Source organism: Anser anser (genome assembly GCF_964211835.1).
Source record: "Anser anser genome assembly, chromosome: 2".
Lineage (NCBI taxonomy): Eukaryota > Metazoa > Chordata > Aves > Anseriformes > Anatidae > Anser > Anser anser.
In genome coordinates, this window is record NC_139721.1 from 8,589,392 (window position 1) to 8,609,293 (window position 19,902).

Here is a 19,902-nt window from a genome sequence, read left to right on the forward strand (position 1 = left end):
AGGAGAGATTTCTTCTGTGACTGTATACAAAACTGTACTTCAAACCTTCAAAGAGACAAGTTTCCATAGCAGGAATTTGACATATTTATTTATTATGCGTCCAAAATTTGTATTTATATAGTAGCTGATTATGTCAGTCTTTACTGTGACTGACCTCATTCATCTATGAGGTACAGAAGTAGAGTTTTCCGCAATTGCATAAATGAAGTATATAAATATATAGGTAGAAATAAAGTCATACTATAATTTGTCAGAGTAACAGTTACAAAAGTAACATACCCTCAGCTTGAGTCTGTTCCTCCCATATCATTGGAAAAGAAAAAAAGAAAATAAAACTCAAAATGTCTTTAAATGTTAATATACACATACTTGAAATCTTCCAGTAAAAGATTGAGGAATACATGGGAGATTCCTTATTCTTTGTTTTGTACTGTAGTTCTTTATGTACAGAGGTAGAGAAATACAGCCAGAGAATAGGCCCATTTAAAGAGGAGAAGGAATGGAGCATCAAATTCTATAATACTTCACAACATAGAATTAAAAACAAATCAACAAGTTCAAACATTAAAATATCAAATATATCTTTCATAATGAAATAAGGAATGTAAGGTAAAGGTTATCTTTTCTACTTAACTAGTTCAAGCATTGCAAATCCTACTACCTTTTAGCGAAGTACAATTGCACTGGTTAACTAAGCCAGTAGGAGCTATAGAAGATACTGCATTAGGTTAGAAATCTGATTTACATTGTACTGGAATCAGTTCTTAGTAGCAGTATGAAATTTATAACTTTTTTTTTTCTTTTTTTTTCTCATCTGGATTCTTGAGAGGAAAAAGAGAAGAAAAATATATGCTGCTGGAGCATCCACCACTATTTGCTAGTACACTCATAAATGCTTTTGAACAGGTTATCCAATTCAAGCCATATTTGACTTGTTGGGAGATACATCAGATACCTAAAATGTTTGTAAGTTTTGTTGAACTCTAGGCCAAGAAAACTTGGATATTTTAAATCACTCTATTGGATTTTAATTCCACCCCTTTTCTAGCAAACGTTATCATAAGTAAGGAGTCCTAATTTGAATCCTTGAAAGAATCCTTGCAACATGTGGGAATACCCCTCTCCTTTCCACAGACTTAATGGCTGAGGATCTCCCACAGTACATTTCTAAAGTCCACAGAGAGAGATAGAGGTGTGACAACTTGGAAAGGAGAGAAATTCATGTTACAAAGAAAAATACAGTAGAACAAAATTAATAATTTCCATTCTGGGAATGTGAGGTAAGATAAGGCCTAAAGTTGAATGGGTCTGTAGACAAACTAAACTGAAGGAATTGCAAGAGGATTTATGTGATTTTTCAAAACCCAAAGTCACCATCATTTCTGCTCCTAAACCAAGAGCAAATATTTTTAACTAGAAGATAGGTAAGTGCAACTCCAGTGTGGCTTGCACAAGAGATGAATGTATGTATGGAAAGATCACACATAGCGAATCAGTTATCAGTTCTACTGAGATGTCATGTGTGCCATCTACAGAGACCTAGGAGTAGATCACAAATTTAGAGAGTTGAATAGATTTGCAGAAATAATCTTTTCAGTCTACATAGTTTGATAGCTTTTATGTAGATATTGAGAATTCTTGCTCTCACTGCAAGTTACATTGTCTGGAATAGGAAGAATTACAGGAGTTAACTGACTTTTTAAACAGAATGTAGATCAGCTATGACTAAGCAACATTTAAAAAAAAAGCTTTTTATCCCAGTTAAGGTTAAAGTATAGATTGAATTGCATTCTCATGAAGACCTGGAGCTAGAAGACTGGAAAAAGTGGCTCTCCAAAGCTGTTGCTCATACCTTGTAAATACCTTGCAAATATCTTTGGACATGCTGATGCCAAAAAGGAAACTTTCAATCACGTGTCAGAGAGTGCATTTTCTGGATAAGAAGTATGAGAAATCTTTGGCAATCTAAACTTTTATAGAAATTCAGAGGTTGAAACAAGGAAATGTAACTGTCAAACCATTAAAATATCAAATATAGGGATTAAGAACTGTGTGAACAAAAGTGTAAATTATAAAAAAAATCAAATTATCAGATATGTGTTCTGTCACACACCAGACTGTTCAGCAGGCTGCTATAGTTATGCAAAAATGAAGGACTAACGATCATATTTTTTTTATAGTGTAGTCTTTATTTTCTTTTTTTAAAGCATTGTTGAACTATGTAGAGATAGAAATAGCCTTTGTAAGGGAAAAGAATGCCAGAAAAAAATAAATAAAAAAAGAAAGCATTGAATTCAATATAATTTATTTTCTATGGTCATCTAGTCTTTAGGCCATAGTTTTCCCCTGACTGCTCAACAGCAGGTAGCAGTGCCCAAAACTTTGAACTTTATTTATTTATTTATTTATTTTACCTGAATTTGAAATCATTTGCAAATACTGAGGTTTCCAGATGTGCTGTAGTTGGTCCTGCAAGAAACATTATTATCTTCATCACTATTGTTTTACCATTGTTCATGGAAGCGCATTAGCAACAAGATTATTTTTATTCCTCTAGGTAGACCTACATGGAAAAAAATCTTTAGGTGATATAAAACTTCAATTTTTCTTCCAAAATTCTATTTTTTCCTCCAAAAAAGGCAGTTAGGTAGGTAGTTAGGTAATTAGCCTTGACATCATCAATACTCAGCTCTTTTTGCACAGATTACATGATGAGAGGAGCATATTCCCTGGAGATTAATGCATGATAGCTACACTAACTATCACAACTAAGTCTTGTCATCAGCCAAATATGTGTATCATAGTAGTTAGTATCTGTCATAGATATCTAGTATAGGTATCTAGTAGTTAGTATCTATCATAGTAGTTAGTACTATCATAGATAGTACCATGAGGTTTACTGAACAAATATAGAATATTTGACCGTGCATATTTAAGTATATAAAAATCTACCTCCTTTTTGGAAAGAAAAAATCATCTGTACTTGATTCTATTTTTCTTATTGTCCATTGCTAATAGATACTTGTTGATAACGTGCTGATTAATTTTTGAAAATGACTGACGTTTATAATCCTTTCGTAGCTTGCTGATGTGGACTGTTACTTATGACACTCACTGTTGCTGATGTGGACTGTTACTTATGACACTCACTGTTAATTAGTTTTTGGTGTATTGAAGTTTATTCTGCTACTAAGCAATAAATTATTCAAATGCCATAGAGTTTACTATATTTTCATGACTAGCAATTTGTACAATTTTAGAGCTGTTGAACAAATGTAAATTACAACTACTAATTAAAATACATCAAACCAAGGAAAATCTTTTCTACTATGTGAACAAAGCACACACTGAGGCTAATTAATTTTCATATTAATGGTTTTTAACTTTTTCTGAAGTACTTCAAATCAGTGATTAGTCATTAGTGATGAGATTAGGATTCTGGACAGGTGGTGCTTTTTTTGGAATCTCCCCAGTGGCTACAAATAGAGTCACTCAAGGTCACAGCACATTTCACAAATCACAAAGGAGATAAAAATGTTTCTTACATCTTGGGGATGAACATTTTCTGGAATGTTGCCACAAAGCACATCCACTTTTGTTTCAATAAACTGTGTAATATCATTAAAAAACTATCCTTATAAATTGAAGAACATTCCAGGTGAAGAAATAAAAGTTTTCTCATACCGTCCTTCATTACCCATAAAATTCTTTTCTGAGTAGTTTTTGTTTGTGCCACTTGTGGGAAAAGGTTATTTGGATCCTTAAGGCAGCAGGCTTCTCAGGAAAATGAGCAAATAATTCCCAAGAAACTCCCAAGAAAAACCTAGTGGCATAAGGCTGAAAGAGGTGGATAGGCTGATTAACGCCTCTTCTGTTAGTTATGCTTTCCTCGGCAGAGGAGAGGAAGAAACCTGCCATGAATCCCTCTGCATCTCTCCTCTACATGTACAGAGATCTTACGCAAAGGAGTGAGCTGGGATGTCTGCTCAGGCCCCACAGGAGCCTTGATGGAGAAGCAGGCTTTGGCAGCTCATTGGCAAAACTCTGGATTTTTAACAAGTAAAAATGGTGTATTTTCAGTTTGAAATCATTTAATATACTTTATTTACATATTTTCATTACTTACATTGTCATCAAAGCAATGCATTCTTTCATCCAGTGGCTTTATTACTTTTTCCTTTGTTCTAGTCCTAATAAGTCTTTCTGATCTCCTGGGTAAGCAGGTAGTTTTCTCACATCTTTGAAGAGTGATGTACTGTCATCTGTAATGCTGAGCTTGGAACTTAGACCCAAAGTAACATTCAATATAAAAGGAAAATTTGTTCAAAGATGTACAAATCATGTTGGAATATGCAGAAATTAGAACATCATTGAACAATTACATTTCCATTTTGCCTTTTTTTTGCTGTAAACTGCTACAAATTACTTGAAAACAGGCTAGGTTTTTTCCAGTTAAGTGTTTAGTTCCTTTATTAGAAAACAAAATAAACAAACAAAAACCGACAAAATGCCTTCAAATGCTGCAAGACAGAAATTATAGGAGTATTTCAAATCTTTGATCATCATGTCATATTGCTTGGTTGCCTTAATGTGCTGACTGTACACATTTCTAAGTGTGATCTGAAAGAATTACCTTAATAGTGAATGAATCTGAAAATTCTGTTATGCCTCAGAACTTTCTTATATCTTTTTTTTTTTTTTCATAATACAAACATGGTTAGGATTCATATTGACAAAACATAAGAGTTAGCTGATATAAACAGATATATTATTACAAATAATAAGCACTCTTATTCTTCATTTAATTGTAAATTGTAAATTAAAAAAAAAAGTGAAATAAATCTAGTATCAAGTCTCACTTTGAAGTCAACAGGTTTATAAACAGTGACCCAGAATTGTGCTATTTGACACTGAAATTAATTTTTTTTTTTTCATTTACTTTCTTCTTATTTCAGGAGTGGACAAGTTGAGAAATTAGAAGTGGATCCTAGTAAATATTCATTCCCTGATGTGACAAAAATAATCCAAGAAAAGGAACGAATTGGACAAGGACCTATTACACTACAAAGAGAGAAGATTACAGAGACTAAGAAGAATTATGTTGATTTTGAAAATAATGAAGATGTTCCTCCCTTAATTTGAAATGTTCTTAAGTAGTGTCTCTATATGTAGCTTGTATATCTGAGTCGATTTCATGATCCTATGTGTAAAGTAAGTATAATATAGCTGAGGTTGGAAATATTATTTACAGTTCTTATCATAAACTTTGTTATGCCTCTGTTTTCTGCTGTGTTTTCTGTTAGAATATTGCTTCTATAAATTCTTTCTTCTAGTTTGTTTACTTAGTAAATCCCAATTCAGAATGGGAGCCATATAAGTGAAATATTGTCATTTCTTCAAATAATTTATTGTTTAGCTTAAAAGATGACATATTACTGAAAAAGAAAGAGAAGGAAGGAAAAAAGCATTTGGATAAGACTTATGGTTATTCTAACTGACATAAAGATAACAAATCTCTATGTATTCCAGTGTTTTCTTTCTCATGAAGGACAACAGTAAAGGAAAGCAATGTATTCTGGAGATGAGAGACATTGCTGTAATCTACCATAAATGAGTGAATTTTTCAGCATAAGGCAGAGCTCCAGGATTCTGGAGCTGGTATAGCAATGCCACTCCTTGAAAATGTTGGGAGAGGATATTGAACAAGGTATCTCAGACTTGGCACTGTGGGGCAGCTGAGAGAAATCACTAAGGCCATTCTTGGTTCTCTAAATGCAGCTACTCTAGACAGTTCCAGATTTTTCAGAGTCCCTTACAAATACCAAGGTTAATTTTTAGCTGTGATTAGCCTTACGGTGAAATAAGGGTGGACAGGAGGAATAGGATGAGCTGTTCCTTCCCTATGTTTTAGCCTGTTCTTAGCAACCAGAGACTCCATTATCTTATTTTCCCCTCAGCTTTTGAAATGCCCCAGAAGTGAAACAGGCAGCATCAAAGAACAAATATATGCTGGGTTACCATTTCATTATTGAAAATTATTGCAATTTGGTAAGACCAAATTTGCTTTCCTCCCCCTGGTTTCCTGGGAAAACAAGGCTCATGTCATTCTTAATCTCAGTTCTGCTTTCAAAAGTCATTTTGGTTATTATTACCCTATTTGACAGCAGAGAAGGGTCCCAGAAATATTCAGATCCTCTAAATTTTAAATCCTCAAAATGGTCACTGACTAGTAAAAAGGGATTCTCTTGACACCTCCGCTGCTGGGAAGACAACTCAGCCACTGCCTATTTGGACAGTAGCCACTCAGTTAATCAATATGTCAGTAGCCCTGTGTGCATGTTATCATTCTTGCTTAGGCAGTAGTTAAAGAAAGTAGGAGTCATGATGGTGGGGCTCTGGGAACCTAGGGGAAAGCCAAGGGGAGCGTGGGAAGTATTTAGGAAATATGCTTAGACCTTGAGTAATTATGGAAAGAGTGGATATTGAGAAGGCAATGAAATTTTGTAGAGGGAGGATCACAGAAAATATGTCTAGGTTGGGAGGTTGCTGAAGTGAGGAATACATAGGGGACATTTGACAAAATCACAGGAAACCAAACCTCATTAGCTCCATTGTCTACCAAACGATTTAAGAATGTATGTGCCTGAACGCCTCTATTTTCTTTTAGTTGGGGAATTAGCATTTGATTCTATATTAAAAATCAATACCTTTTTTCCTTTTCTGTACACTAATTTTAAAGCCATTTTTATTAAAACAAATGAATAAACAAACAAACAAACAGAAAAGGGATACTCCAGCCAAATAAATAAATAAATAAATAAAAATCCAGTGATCTACATTACCTTGCTAATGAATCTGAAACTTTCTCTGTAAAGGAAGGCTTCATTTGGCCCTGCAAAAAGAAAATGCTTCTGATTCAAAACAGCTTTTGCTTCCAGCCAAATTGGCTATAAGGAGCAAAAGCAACTCTGAAAGTATCAGAGGGTATTTTGTGGTTAGATCTTGTTTTCATTTTTAAGATAGAAAATTAATAAGCTGCACTTAACTGAAACACTAAAACTGCACTTAAAATATGTTATTTAAGTAGCAATCTAGGTTCAGATAATGCCTATCTATGATACTGGTCAGTACATTGTAAACTTCATGATACATTCTTTGAAAGTGCTATATCCCTAATTGTGAAAAACATAATGCAAAATAAATAAAATAAATAAATAAATAAACCAGTGATTAAAAAGAAAACATTGCTATTGAATTCCACCTTTTTTTAGTCTCGCTAAAGTGCTTTATGGTTCTCCACAGATGTTTAATGTAAGACAAAGATAAATAGTCTTTTTTAAAGAGTTCTGGAGAGAAGCAGAATAAATCCATCAGTTTAGGCTGATGGGTTGAATTCATGCTTTTTCTTCAATTTCAATCTAAGATGGATTAAAATAAAATAAAAAAAAAAAGGAGTTTCATACTGATGCTACGTACACAGAGATGAAAAGAAAATGTATATAACCACAAAGACATTAGCTAAGGTTGAATTTGCACATATTTGACCTATTACAGTATCATCTTGGATAGTTCTTTTCCCATCTTGCATACTGACTTGATTTTTCTAGTTCCTGAGTAAATTATTCCATGATCCAAGCCTCTCAGCCCTGAAATCTACTTAATTATCTCTACCCTAGTAGCTGGAATATAAAAACATCAACTTGTTTTGCAATATATCCTTATTTTCTATGAATTCCTAATCATGCCTACTGACTGAACTATGAAAAAGAATTATGTTTTACCTCTTGGTGTCACAGAATTGATATGCCCATACAGATGAGTATGGATCACTTTCTGGTTTGCACATAAAAACAGCTACGCTTGAGATTGTACAAGGTGCCCGTGCCCAGGTGCTTGTGGGAGGCAACAGGGCCTCTGTGGTGGCTCCAACGTCCCCATGACAGGGCAGAGCTGAGCCCAGCACCAAGCTGGCAGCACCTCGGGGAAAACAGATTTCCGAAAGGGCAGAGCGGGCACAGGCCGAGGAGGAGGCCCAGGGCGAGGGAGAAGCAGCAGAGGGCCCAGGCCCCAGGAGGAGGAGGGCAGGAGGGGCTCCAGGCCCGCAGGCAGCAGGGATTCCCCAGTCTTTATGTTGAGAGAGCAGCTGGGTGGCAGTTCAGCTATTAGAGAAGGTTAACCCATCACAGAGTTGTGAAATGTTAATGTGTACATCAGAAAAGTCATAACTTCAATTTCAGATCTTGGCTGAATTTTCCTCAAGAGCGGTAATGGTGATGACATGTAAAACTTTTTGACTTTAAGCCATCTCAGCTTTTATTGTAAATCATTGCACGAGATGTATGTTACTCTTTTTCCTCCTTCTCACTTGTTTGTAATAATGTGGATTATATCCATGCTAAAAGTCGATGCCGTCTTATGTAAATGTGTAGCTCTGGTAAGAAAACATGCAACGGACAATGTAGTTTTCAGCAGTCAGATGGGCAATTTATCTTTTGATTTCTTTCAAGCCTACTTCCTTTTTTGTGTGTGTGAAACTATGAATTTTGCTGAGTTTGGGACGGATGAGGAGTTCCACAACCACTTTGAAGACAGAAAACAGTAGATTTTGGCAGCAGATCCAGATTTTATTTATTTAATTATCTATCTACCTACCCATCTATCTACCTACCTACCTACCTACCTACCTACCTATCTATCTATCTATGTGTTTGTTTTCCTGTAGCTTTATTGATTGCTGTGAGAATTTTATGATGTTTCTAAAAGGTGAATGCTTTGAAGGCCTTCCTACTTTATTGCTTATTTCTGAAAATCTTATAGGGACAATATACAGTTCAGACCTTATGCAAATTTGAATAAACCTGTTGAGTTTCAGAAGTCATGGAAAAGAGACATCTATACAGCCTGGTCATGTAAGATTATTTCAATTTTCCTATGGAAAGAGAGATAGGAATTAACCTCTGCTGTCAGGCCAAAGGGTAATACAGTTAGGTCTTTTCCATTCCAGCTCAGTTCTTGTTCATCTGGTTCCTAGTGGATAAATAATGTTCTGTTTCAGGAAAAATAAAAAAGTTGTATTGAGCTCCAGTTACATCTCTTGGGGAAATTAATAGCAGATGCTAAAACATAATTGGAACTAATGAAGAAAGAGTTATATAACATGGTGCCATAACCTTGGGATCCAATCTGAGAATGGGATGTATTCTGAGAATCAGCCTTGGTAAAAGTCTCCTTGTGTGTATGGGCTGTGGAGAATACAAGCAGAGGATGATAGCAGAGGAAAGAAGTGTACAAGCACAAGGTGATACCTGTGGCCCTCTAGACCGTAAACATACATCACAAAGTATCAGCTCTTGATCACTAAGGTAATGCAACCTTGAGAAAAGAAGATAGAAGGATCATCTCTTTGCTCCAAAACCATGTAAAGAGACACAAGTTTCAGATTTGCTTGGTTAGCAGAGAGTTTTTTTGCTCATGCACAAGAAAGGAGTCTGTTTCCTTTAGGAGGAAACAGAAAATGGCAATAAAAACACTTGTGCAACAAGGATCAGAAGTATTTTCCCTGCAGGGCTAATGCAGACATAACATCCATGTACTGCACTGAGCTTGTTGAAAAGCAACTTTTCACACAGAGATGTAATACTGCTTTTGTGATTGAAAACTAATCATAGCAGCTGATATCTAACCACCAATCTAATTATATGCACTCCCTTTGTAGGGCTTGGAGCTTTGGCATGAGTGCTGACCATCCATTGACTTGGATTTAGAAGAGTCTCATTTCCAAAAACTTCTTGTGTTAGTGGGCTAGACAGAGAGGAAGGCCAGAATGCCAAATCTCTGGGCCCAAAAGACAAGGTAGATGGATGGAAGTAAATGACTGGAGTGGTACAATCCTTTCCCTTACCCTACAGCACTTAGGTCCTGTTAGTCGTCGTTTAGCTGTAAATGATTTGGTAATAGATGTATTTCTTCTGGTATAGAATCATTAGCAGCAAGTTGAAGCTTATTGTTCTCATTCACATCATGTATGCAACTTGATATACAACTGTCTCCTTCCACCTCTAATACCCTCATAATATCAATAAAATATCAATAAAAGTCTGAGAAAACTTAAAGCCAAGAAAGCACCTTAAAAAAGCTTGCAGATGAAAGGTAAGATATCATTTTAGGAAACAGCGCCTGCTGTGAGAGCGACAGTTTGTTTTGCATTTTAAAAAGCAGAAATTACTATTAGTAGCTGTAGTGCTGCTATTAGTTGGCGGTAATGCGCTGAAACTATCCAATAGCTAGGACTATTGGGAACTATCCAACTGGGATCTCTCTGGGGTAGGTTTTCTACAACCCATTCTTGCACCAAACGTCTTACAGTCAGAGCATTATTAGAGCCATGAAGTACATACGGCCTCAAAACTCTTTACTGTATTGGTTTCAGAATCACCATGAATTAGCTGAGCTGGTTTTAAAATTTATTAAAATTAGAAGAAGCAGGAAAGGAAGGGAAATAATGTCCCCTGCTGATGCAACCATTGGACGTGCTACTTCTGTTCCTTGTTTCTTTTAATATGAAATCAAGTAGACAGACTGGATATCGTCTCTTCTGCTTTTCTGCCTTACAAGCCCTTTCTGTAGACAGCAGCAATTGCTTAACTCCACGCAGCAGAATCTCACAGCAGAAACCTTCAATGTGAGCCACACAGTCATTTACAAAGACTTTACCCCTGCTAATCCCATATAAAAATAGTACTGACTTGGTGGGAATTAGCCAGGGATCAAGAATAAAATATCTGCTCATTCAAAGAGGGGATATAGTACAGGACCAGCCCTACTTTGTCTAGATGTTAGTAAAATAACTTGCCCGTGGATGGGCTCAGATCTGCACACAGTAGCAGTTTTTTGCATGTGTGACAATGTATGGAGGTGTCTCAAACTGTAAGAGACTTTTCTCCTATTTGACAACAGCTTTTCTAGCATGAAGCACAGGAATACTGTAATAACCAAGTTACACTGGACTTTTACTACTGTTACTGGGAATACAACGTTTGGTGCAGTACTGCCTTAGCATCTGGGGAAAAAAAAAATATCTCTGAAGTTACAGCAAGCATCATAAAGCAGAAACACTTAAAAGCTCCATGGTTTTAAACTGTAAACATCTTTCTGCCCAGAAACTTCACAGAAAATACATGTATAGAAGACGAGACTGGTGAACATTTGGTTAGAAAGATGTGAGCTGTGGCTATGCTTTGACCCGTGCTTTTGTGCTCTCAGTGCTTACCATCTGTAAGTCTACTGGCAGCATAATTATGCCTGTTTTACAGTGTACATAAATTAGTGTTGGCTCCTCTGGTGTTGCAACCAGGCAGGCAGCCATCTGACTTTTTAATTAAAGATTTCACTGAGATTGATAATAAATTTCCAATATGCTACCAGATTTAAATGAAAGTGCACCAGCTCTATAAAAAAAATTCAAAGGGAAAAACATCCACAGATATTTTTCAGTCACCTGTGAAGTATAGCTGAAGTGAAGCATGCCATCAGCTATGAAAGAAATCCAAGCTTACCGGTTCTCCTGCACAGAACTTCATTCTGCAGTGGAAATCGTCTAAGGGAATCAAGTTTCTTTTTTTATTATTCTTTTTAAATTATTATTATTATTATTATTATTTTTGTACTCATTTTATTTTAATTTCCATGAATCTGAGACTTTCTATTAGTCTTTTGAACACTTAAATATGCTGATATCCTACAGGATTCTCAGAACTCCCTGTGTGCTTATCCTCAGCATCTAGTTAAATCTTCAGATGTATGAGTACCCTCCCTTATGTCTATAGGAAAAGATGTATTTATTCCACTAAAATTATTCTAAATAAACATACATGTTTGTTTCAATTTATGCTTACAGTTTAGCTCAATCTGGCAATTCATGTATAAAACTATGCAATTTTTGAAGCATTATTAAAACTTTCTTCAAATCTGTCTCCAGTACAGGTCTATAATATTTTAGGTCAATCAATTAAACTTCCTCAACTTCCTTCCCACAAATCTTGAGGTTAGGTTTAAACATTCTCAAAGTGGTAGTGAAGTGTCAAAGACTCCTGAGATGTGTTAATGTGTCCCTTTCAGATATGAATATATGTCAGATTACTCTGTGCTAACTGTTTCGGGGTGATTTCTGTGGGGCTGAAGGTAATCTTTCACTCTTTATCAGCTGTGATGAGACACATAATTACATGTCTGTGATCCGTAAAGCAAATTCTCTCCCCTTATCAGTGTTTGACAGTGGACGATTAACAACCTGGCTAATCAAAACCAGATTATACTGTTAGAATTAATGAGGCAGTGAAGGGGTTTAATGACTAATGGAAGCTTTTTAAAGCTTGTTCCAAAGGGATTACTTAGTTTAATATTTTCTTCCAAGTAGTAGAGAAATATTTGGCATGGAAGTTGTACTTATTCTGTCAAATTATTTTCCCTGGGTCAACTAAACTCTGATATCTCATCATTGAAATCTTAGATCTACTTCACATTCTTTTGATAGATGAAAATACCCTTTCTTCTTACCCATTGTGTCAGTTCAGGATTCAAATTCAGGTGGCAAAAATGATCGTTTAAATCAGGGACGTTACTGTTAAGAATAAGCTGGCTATAATATCTGAATTTTAATATTAAAGGAAATTACTACATACCATTAGAGACCAAGAAGTCTGCCTTTTATGCGAGGCACTGAATTAATTTGTGCACCTGTTATCTCCTGAATTATCAGACCTTAAATTTGTCACTTGTCCCTTGAATCAAGGAAGAAGCACGTGCTTTGACCAGATAGACTGAGATTCCTGGTTTTCCTCCTTGGCTGTAAAGACTTTGCGTAGTGTTCTTTGACCTGGAGCTTTTCTCAGAATGGAGGAGAGGACCCAAAACTTTGTTTAGTCTGTTCAGATGGTTCTAGGAATTCATTGCATTCAAATACGGAAAAAACAAAAAAACAAACAAACAAAAAAAAACCTTGCTTGTATTTTGATTTTAAAGAGAAAGCGATAAAAATTCCCAACGATGCCTCTAATTTCACTTCAAAGCAGGTGGTTCCTGCTGAGCTAAATACAGCTTTAGCTTTGAGCATATTAAAAATATGAATAAGACACAAAACACACCAAACCTAGATCACCCAGGAAAACTGCTAGCAGACTACTGCTCTACCTTGCTTTTTTAGAGATGAACGCCTGTAGCTGTTTTCACCATGTTCCTTGAGACTGATGTGGGCTCAGCTAGACCTGCAGTCGCTCGAGTTGCCTCATCATCGTTTGATTTCTGTCTCATACAGAGCCATTAATGACCTGCATCCCATCTCATCCTGTGCACGGCATTTGGTGATGTTATAGCCAGGTTCACTGATTCAAACCCTTGTTTCACCAGTAGCAGTAAATGGCATTAGATCCACTCCACACTCCTCCAGCAAATCTACCAGCTTGTTTTTATCCCAAAGGAGTCACTTTGCACACCCCAAGGTTGCTGGCAATGCAAGAAAGGACACAGCAAATGGAAAACCATAGAAGACCCACTTCAAAAGTACCATCCAGTTCTGGACTAAAACTCTGATGTAAGCAGATTTGACCAGTCCATTTCCAGTCATCTGTTGCTTGTGTATGTGGTGACATTTTATAACTTTCATGCTGATTTTGGAGTTCTTGTTTTATGCTCACAGGAGCTTGCCATTTGCTTTTGCAAAAGGAATTTGAATAAACAGCCTGACGTGTAAAGTAGCTCTAAAATTCTGCAGATAGTATGACATAAAGTCAAGGTCAGACTCCCTTAAGGTAAAATGCCTTTGCAATAAGAAATCCTCAGCACTCAGATGCACAGGTCTTTTGCTCCCATATGTCAAATCTGAGAGATTCCCAGAAAGATCTGAGCTTTACTGTTTTATCTAGCCTCTGCTAGCTTCCTGAGGAGTCCTAGGAGGTTCCCACACGTAGCTGAGCTTCACTGACATTGAAATTAATGGTGAACCAAGAGTAAAAGCTGGGAAAAGATCTTTATCCTCATCTCACAGGTGAACACGTAAAGGATCTGATATAAAGTAATGTATCTTAGCCACTCAATTCAGCAGTGGCAGAGCTGAGGATATAGCTCAGAAGCCTATTATTTGAGCACAAGAGGAACACACTGATAAATTTCTTAGCCCAAGATGTGGCTTGATACCAAAGAGGATGTGTTGAAGGCCAGCAAAATGTAGGGAACGGCACCATACCCACAGATCTGTGGGGCTGTGTGACTGCCCCTCCACACCTCGTAGCCCTCCAGGGTTGGCAGGACTGACACAGAGGCTATTTTGGACCCTCTAGCCCAGCCTAGTCCCTTCTCACACCTTCTGCGGGAGGCAAAATTCAATTTTACAAACCCTGCTGGGAAGCGCTGAATATTGAGAACAGCGATCCTTGCCTGATAAAATCCCAGACAGTCAGCAATTGTAGGATATCCTGACCTAAGGGCTAACAGGCAATTATCTTCAATGGCACACTGCTCCATGCATCTGTGTAGTCATTTTTTTCATACTAGCTATTCTTATAACCCTCCATTCTGTATCCCGTGGCTACAAGTTTTGTGCTTTAATTATGTGTTTTGTAAATATTGGGCTTTGTTTATTTTAAGCCTATCAACATATCTCTGGGGATTTCTAGTTCCTCTGATCTTTCCTGCCGTCTTTCTCCGAACTTTTTCTACTTTACATCCAGGAATGACTAGGACAATATATAAGAAACGAGTGCTCTGTGGTTTTCCAAAGGGATAAGTTATGTCTTGCTTTTCTACAGATTCTTAACAGTATTTTATCTTTTGAACACTGTCAAACACTGATCCCACATATTTGTAAAACTCTCTACAGGGATCTCAAATTTTGTTTCCTGAGTTTCAATAGCTAGACAAGCACCTGCCACTATGTACTGATAGATCAAGCTGTTTTAGGTAGAGTTATTTTTCCTTTTGCATTTAGAGACATCAAAATATTGTTTCATTCAATCACCTATCCACTTAGGATTTTCACACTTTTTTGTACTTTTCTCAGTCAGTTTGAGATGTGACTACTCCAAGTCATTTTATAACCTCAAAATTTATCTCAGCAAATGCTATCATCTCACTATTCATCTCTTTTTCTTTACTGTTTTGGAAGATGTTGAGCAGCTCAGCTTTGAACACAGGTCTCTCTGGAGATCTACAGATAATCCCCTTACACTGTGAAAACTGACCATTTATCCCACTCTATTTCCTGTCATTAAGCAATTCTTAAACCTTGAGATGATCTTCCTTCTTATCCTGTGACAGCTGAGTTCCCTTCATAATCTTTCAAACTTCTCAAAAGCTTTTTGAAAAACAAACAAAAAAAAAACAACAAAAAAAAATTTTGAGTGCATTATATCAACTAGAACATCCTCTTCCACATGGTCACTAAAATATTTCTATTTAAATTGAAATATTCACACTAAGACATTCAAGTGACTAGTGATTTCGGATGTTTCCATTTTTAATATCTAATCTGAGATGCCGTAAGAGGGCAGTAATTTTCCTCTTTTTTTGAAAAGCACTGAGTTTAAACTTTAACATATGGGATGATCAGTTCCTGCTTAAAAAACTTTGTTTGGCTATGTGGAAATACATGAACAAATAGAATATAACAGCATTTCGGATTATGCTCAGGACAGAAGCTGGTCACGAGACAAAAGAGCAAGGAATTTTAAAAAAAGGTGTCATCCAAAAATTGACACTTTCTTCCCATCTGATTTTATTGGTTTAGCAAAAAATAAATGAACAAGAGTTTTTTTTTTGTGTGTGTGTGTGTGTTTTTTTTTTTTTTCTTCCTTATGCTGGCGGGTAGGATGCGGAAAGGTGCTACCAGTTCCAGAGAGAACAGGTACAAGAGCTAGGGTGTTTTTGTTTTCTGGAGTGGAGATGAGGGGGAGGCAGAACATACTGAGATACCCTGAAGCGACAAAGTGCAAAAAACCTTCTAGCACTTTTGTCCATGTCACTGCCTGACAGTAAATTCCTGGGACCTTTGCCAGTAGGTGCCATGCAACTGCCATCTTTGTTTTCAATAAGAACTGGCAGTAATATGTTTTTCAAAAATGTCATTTTCAACTGGAAAGTCATTCCAGAAAAAAAGTTCTCCAACAGATGGTAGTGCAAATTTTTAATTTTACTTTTAGGAACCCATTTTCAAGTTGTTCCCCCCCACCCACCCTTTTTTCCCCCAAACTTAATGAACTCTTACTCTGCACTAGAGCTGGAAATAACTGAATGTTCTCTTGATCCTTTTCGACTTGAAAGAACATATGATTTGCATGTCAATAGTCTTTAGTTGATCCACTTTGTACATCATTTGCATGCATTTGACTGTATGACAATTAACAAATGAATATCTGCATATGACGTATCTCTCTTGGAAATGGTAAGACGTTGGTGAGAAGTTTTATTCATCATATTCATTGCCATTTCAGAGAGAAGCAATTACAGTAGCTCCACTAAATTTATTGCCGCATTCTGTTGGGTGTGCAGAATTTGACAATTTACCCTTGGATACTCTGATAGTTTAATACAGAGATATGGTAGACTATAAAAATGCAAAAGTTTTTTAAATGTTAGTCGAGAAACTCACTGTGAATTTCATTTTAAATAATTTTGGAGTGAAGTCTGTCTCTGGAGTATAAGCATAATCTTTCAAGTGGCGGTAGTGAATACATCAATGAGAACATCAGTCAGGAGAAAGAGTTGTGGTCTGAATACAGGATCTGAAAACAGTTGCTAACCCTTCTTTCACCATGAGCTTGGGCAGTTTTCATTTGTCTCCTCCTCCATCCTGTCATTTCAAATGAAGAAAGGCTGTGCAGTCAAGAATCCAGCTGTATCACCATGCATAGGTTTTGCATCCTTGGAAATAAGATTTAATACGAATTCTTGCAGTGCTTATGCATGTAAATCCACTGATGCACCACAAACTAGTGCTAAGTGTGCATGTGTCTAACCCATCATAAATAGGACATTGGGCCTTAATCCTGACCCATAACATTAAGCAGAATTTCTCAATTGGTGATTCAGAATTCTGCAAAAAGTATTGAGAAGACTAAAACTTGTAGCCCTGGGAAAACAAAATCTCTGTCTGTCCTCTCTGCTTGCCTATGGACCATTAAGGTAGGAAATTCTCCTGTCTATGTTTCAAGGCACACCCCATCCACACTGTTGCAGTCAGACTTGGGCTCTTGATGGTGCCTTGACTGAGAGCTCACCTATTCAAACCAATCTGAGGAAAACAAGAGGCCCAGATGGAATGGGAGGTGAAGCTATAGCAGGAGCAGATGAGGAAAAACAAAACAGCCTTCCTCATCTGAAAAGAAGAGCACTTTCATTCCTTCTCATAGATTCATTTAGAGTTTAACTGAGGACAGCAGCTTTACCCTGTGCCAGATTAAAGAAATAAAATCCAGCCTGCAGAAGTGAATTCAATCTTTCTGTGATAGATGGGGCCCTGCCATCTTGGCCTGCTTTTGCTCTCATATCTCAAAAGTTGAGCAAGCCAAGAGAAGCAACGCCAGCTAGCTCCCTCCTCCAGTCTGCAGCTGCAGTCCTTCCTAGCCATGACTTGGTGACAAATGCTTTTTTTTTTTTCCATCATGCTTGGGACAAACAACATCCTAACAACAAGTATTGCTGTTGCTATTTGCTGTCTCAGATTTATTGCCTTATTCCTCACATTGCCCATCAAGTGATTAATTTGACCCTTAATGTGGCTCGGAAAGGAGAGGACTGCTGACTTTTCTTTCTCCAACAGGACACTCTCCCCTTCTCCTGACTTGTCTACCCAACCAGCAGAGCTGCTTGAGGCCCTGTTTCTGTCACCAGCATCTCAAATCTCATCAGCATCCCTCAGGCCTGTGCAGGACGGTGCTGCTTGCAGAGCCCTAGGCATTGCAGAGGAAGGCACCCATGCAGAGCTGACTGATTCTGTAACATCTTCAATCTGCTCTTTGTTCCTGTAGCATAGCGTTTGCCTTGTCCACGAGTCAAAGTAGAACTCGAATTATACGGTTTTATCTCAAACTTTTCTGGACTTGGGAGATTTCACTTGCTGAAAACTATGGATTTAACTTCAAAACTGAGGAGGGTGTACGCAACATCACCAAAATGCCTTGCTGGAAGGCTGGTGATGTTTTGGAACTGTGCACCAAAGGCAGTAGTGGGGACACAGTGGCTCAGGAGTTACCACCAAGCTGCCAGGAAACCTGAATTCCTGCAGCCTGGCTCCCGTTCCCAGGCCTTAGCCACGGCAAAGCTGGCAAAGCTTCGTTGTGCAAAGCACCAAATTTGGAGCTTTCTGCATCATTTCAGAATTGACTTATCGCCTGAACCACTCTCCCTGTGCAAGACAGTAAGTGCTTTCTGTTTCAGAGAATTAGACAGGTGAAAATGTGAAGTGTCACCATGTATTTAAGCAGCTTCATGTGAAAATGCATGCCTTTTAAATCACTGTCAGAGTCTTCTCTTCTCCATCGCAAGCTTTGCTACTCCTGTGATTCTATGACTGCATGATGGGGTCTCAGCCCTCTGCCTTACCCTTGCTCCAGTCTGATTTCTGGCATTGTTTTCAGACTCCGACAATGTGGCCTTGTTGAAAGGGTTGTCCCCACTACCACTGTTTCATTTTTCCTTATTTTATTTTATTTAGCTTGACATGTACACTGCAGCTTCCAGAGTTCACTTATACCTGCCTGTTTCTCCTCAAGGACTTACATAATCCTCATAGGATCGATGGGGTTACCTGGTCACAGTCCTCACTCTCTCCGACTCCCATTTCAAAACAGGGACATGTGGGTTGTGAGGCAGCAAAATCACCTGCATGGTTGATAGTAGGGAGCACTGCAGTACTCATGCTATCTGACAAATTCACCATTTCAACTGGAAAGCTTCCCCAAGTTTGCTTTTAAATGAAATTTAGTCCCTGAAACAGAATTTGCAAAATTCCTACAAAGGAAAAGGGTTTGCATGGAATGAAAACTGTCTCAACAGTTTAATAGGCTGCTTTTGAAAATGTGGCTCATTTATTTGCTAATTCTGTGTTTCTTGTATAAACACAGCTCTCTTGTGGCTATGCTCTTGCTCTGCTTTTTCCTACTCATAGGATTTTAAGTTTCATTGGCAGAAGGACCTGTTTTGTACATTTGTTTTCTCTTTTTCTCTCTCTCTCTTTTTTTTTTTTTTCTCTTTCTGGGATGAAGCTCATGTTCTCTACAGATAGTGGTCATTTTGGGATCAAGACAGGGTGTTTTATGTGCTAAGAGAATAAGAGAAAATTTGACACAAAATGTGTCAGTAGTGTGCCAAAGGAAATAAAAGTAATGGTCCAGGAAGCTCTGGCTCCTGCCCTGAAGATCTTGCAATCTGAAGACTTGGTTAGGTGGGAAAAATGACTGCATGTAATCTGTGAATTGATGTTTTCCTGGTTACTCAAGCTAAATGTCATCTAGAGAGGTGAACGCATGCTATGTCTGAGATGCACTGTGCAATAGCCAGCACAGAGTAGCTGCAGAAACAGTTGCATAAATTACTGGGAAGTTAATTTTCTGTGATTTTTTTTTTTTTTCTAATAAGCAAGGCAGGGAAATGTAGATACAAAAAATAAATATGGTCAGAATGGCACTTTCTAAAGAGGGTCACCTTCAATTCCTGCACCATGTCTGGCTTTGGAACAAATAAAGGCTTTTTTTCAGAAAACAAATGTGTGGCTTATCTCACCTCAATTTAAGTGAAAAATCTAGGGTCCTTCTATCAATGGAAAAAGAAAGGAACTTCCAGAAAGTTTTTCTGTGGGCTGAACATGCTCCTAACCTAGACACTCTCAAGTGATTATATGCCTAAAGACTTATG

General features: G+C 37.3%; 1 protein-coding gene across 5 annotated transcripts in view; it reads left to right on the forward strand.

The window, feature by feature from the left end:
* DNAAF11 (dynein axonemal assembly factor 11) overlaps positions 1-7,242 on the forward strand; it is a 34,124-nt gene extending 26,882 nt beyond the window's left edge. For 4 of the 5 annotated variants that reach the window (XM_083826415.1, XM_083826416.1, XM_083826414.1 and 1 more), the window contains one exon: positions 4,956-7,242. In XM_083826415.1, coding sequence (XP_083682541.1) covers positions 4,956-5,142 — 187 coding nt within the window. In that variant the 3' untranslated portion in view covers positions 5,143-7,242. The remainder of the gene's footprint in view (positions 1-4,955) is intronic. The other variant, XR_014580603.1, reaches the window with a different exon arrangement.
* The last annotated feature ends 12,660 nt before the right edge of the window (positions 7,243-19,902 follow it).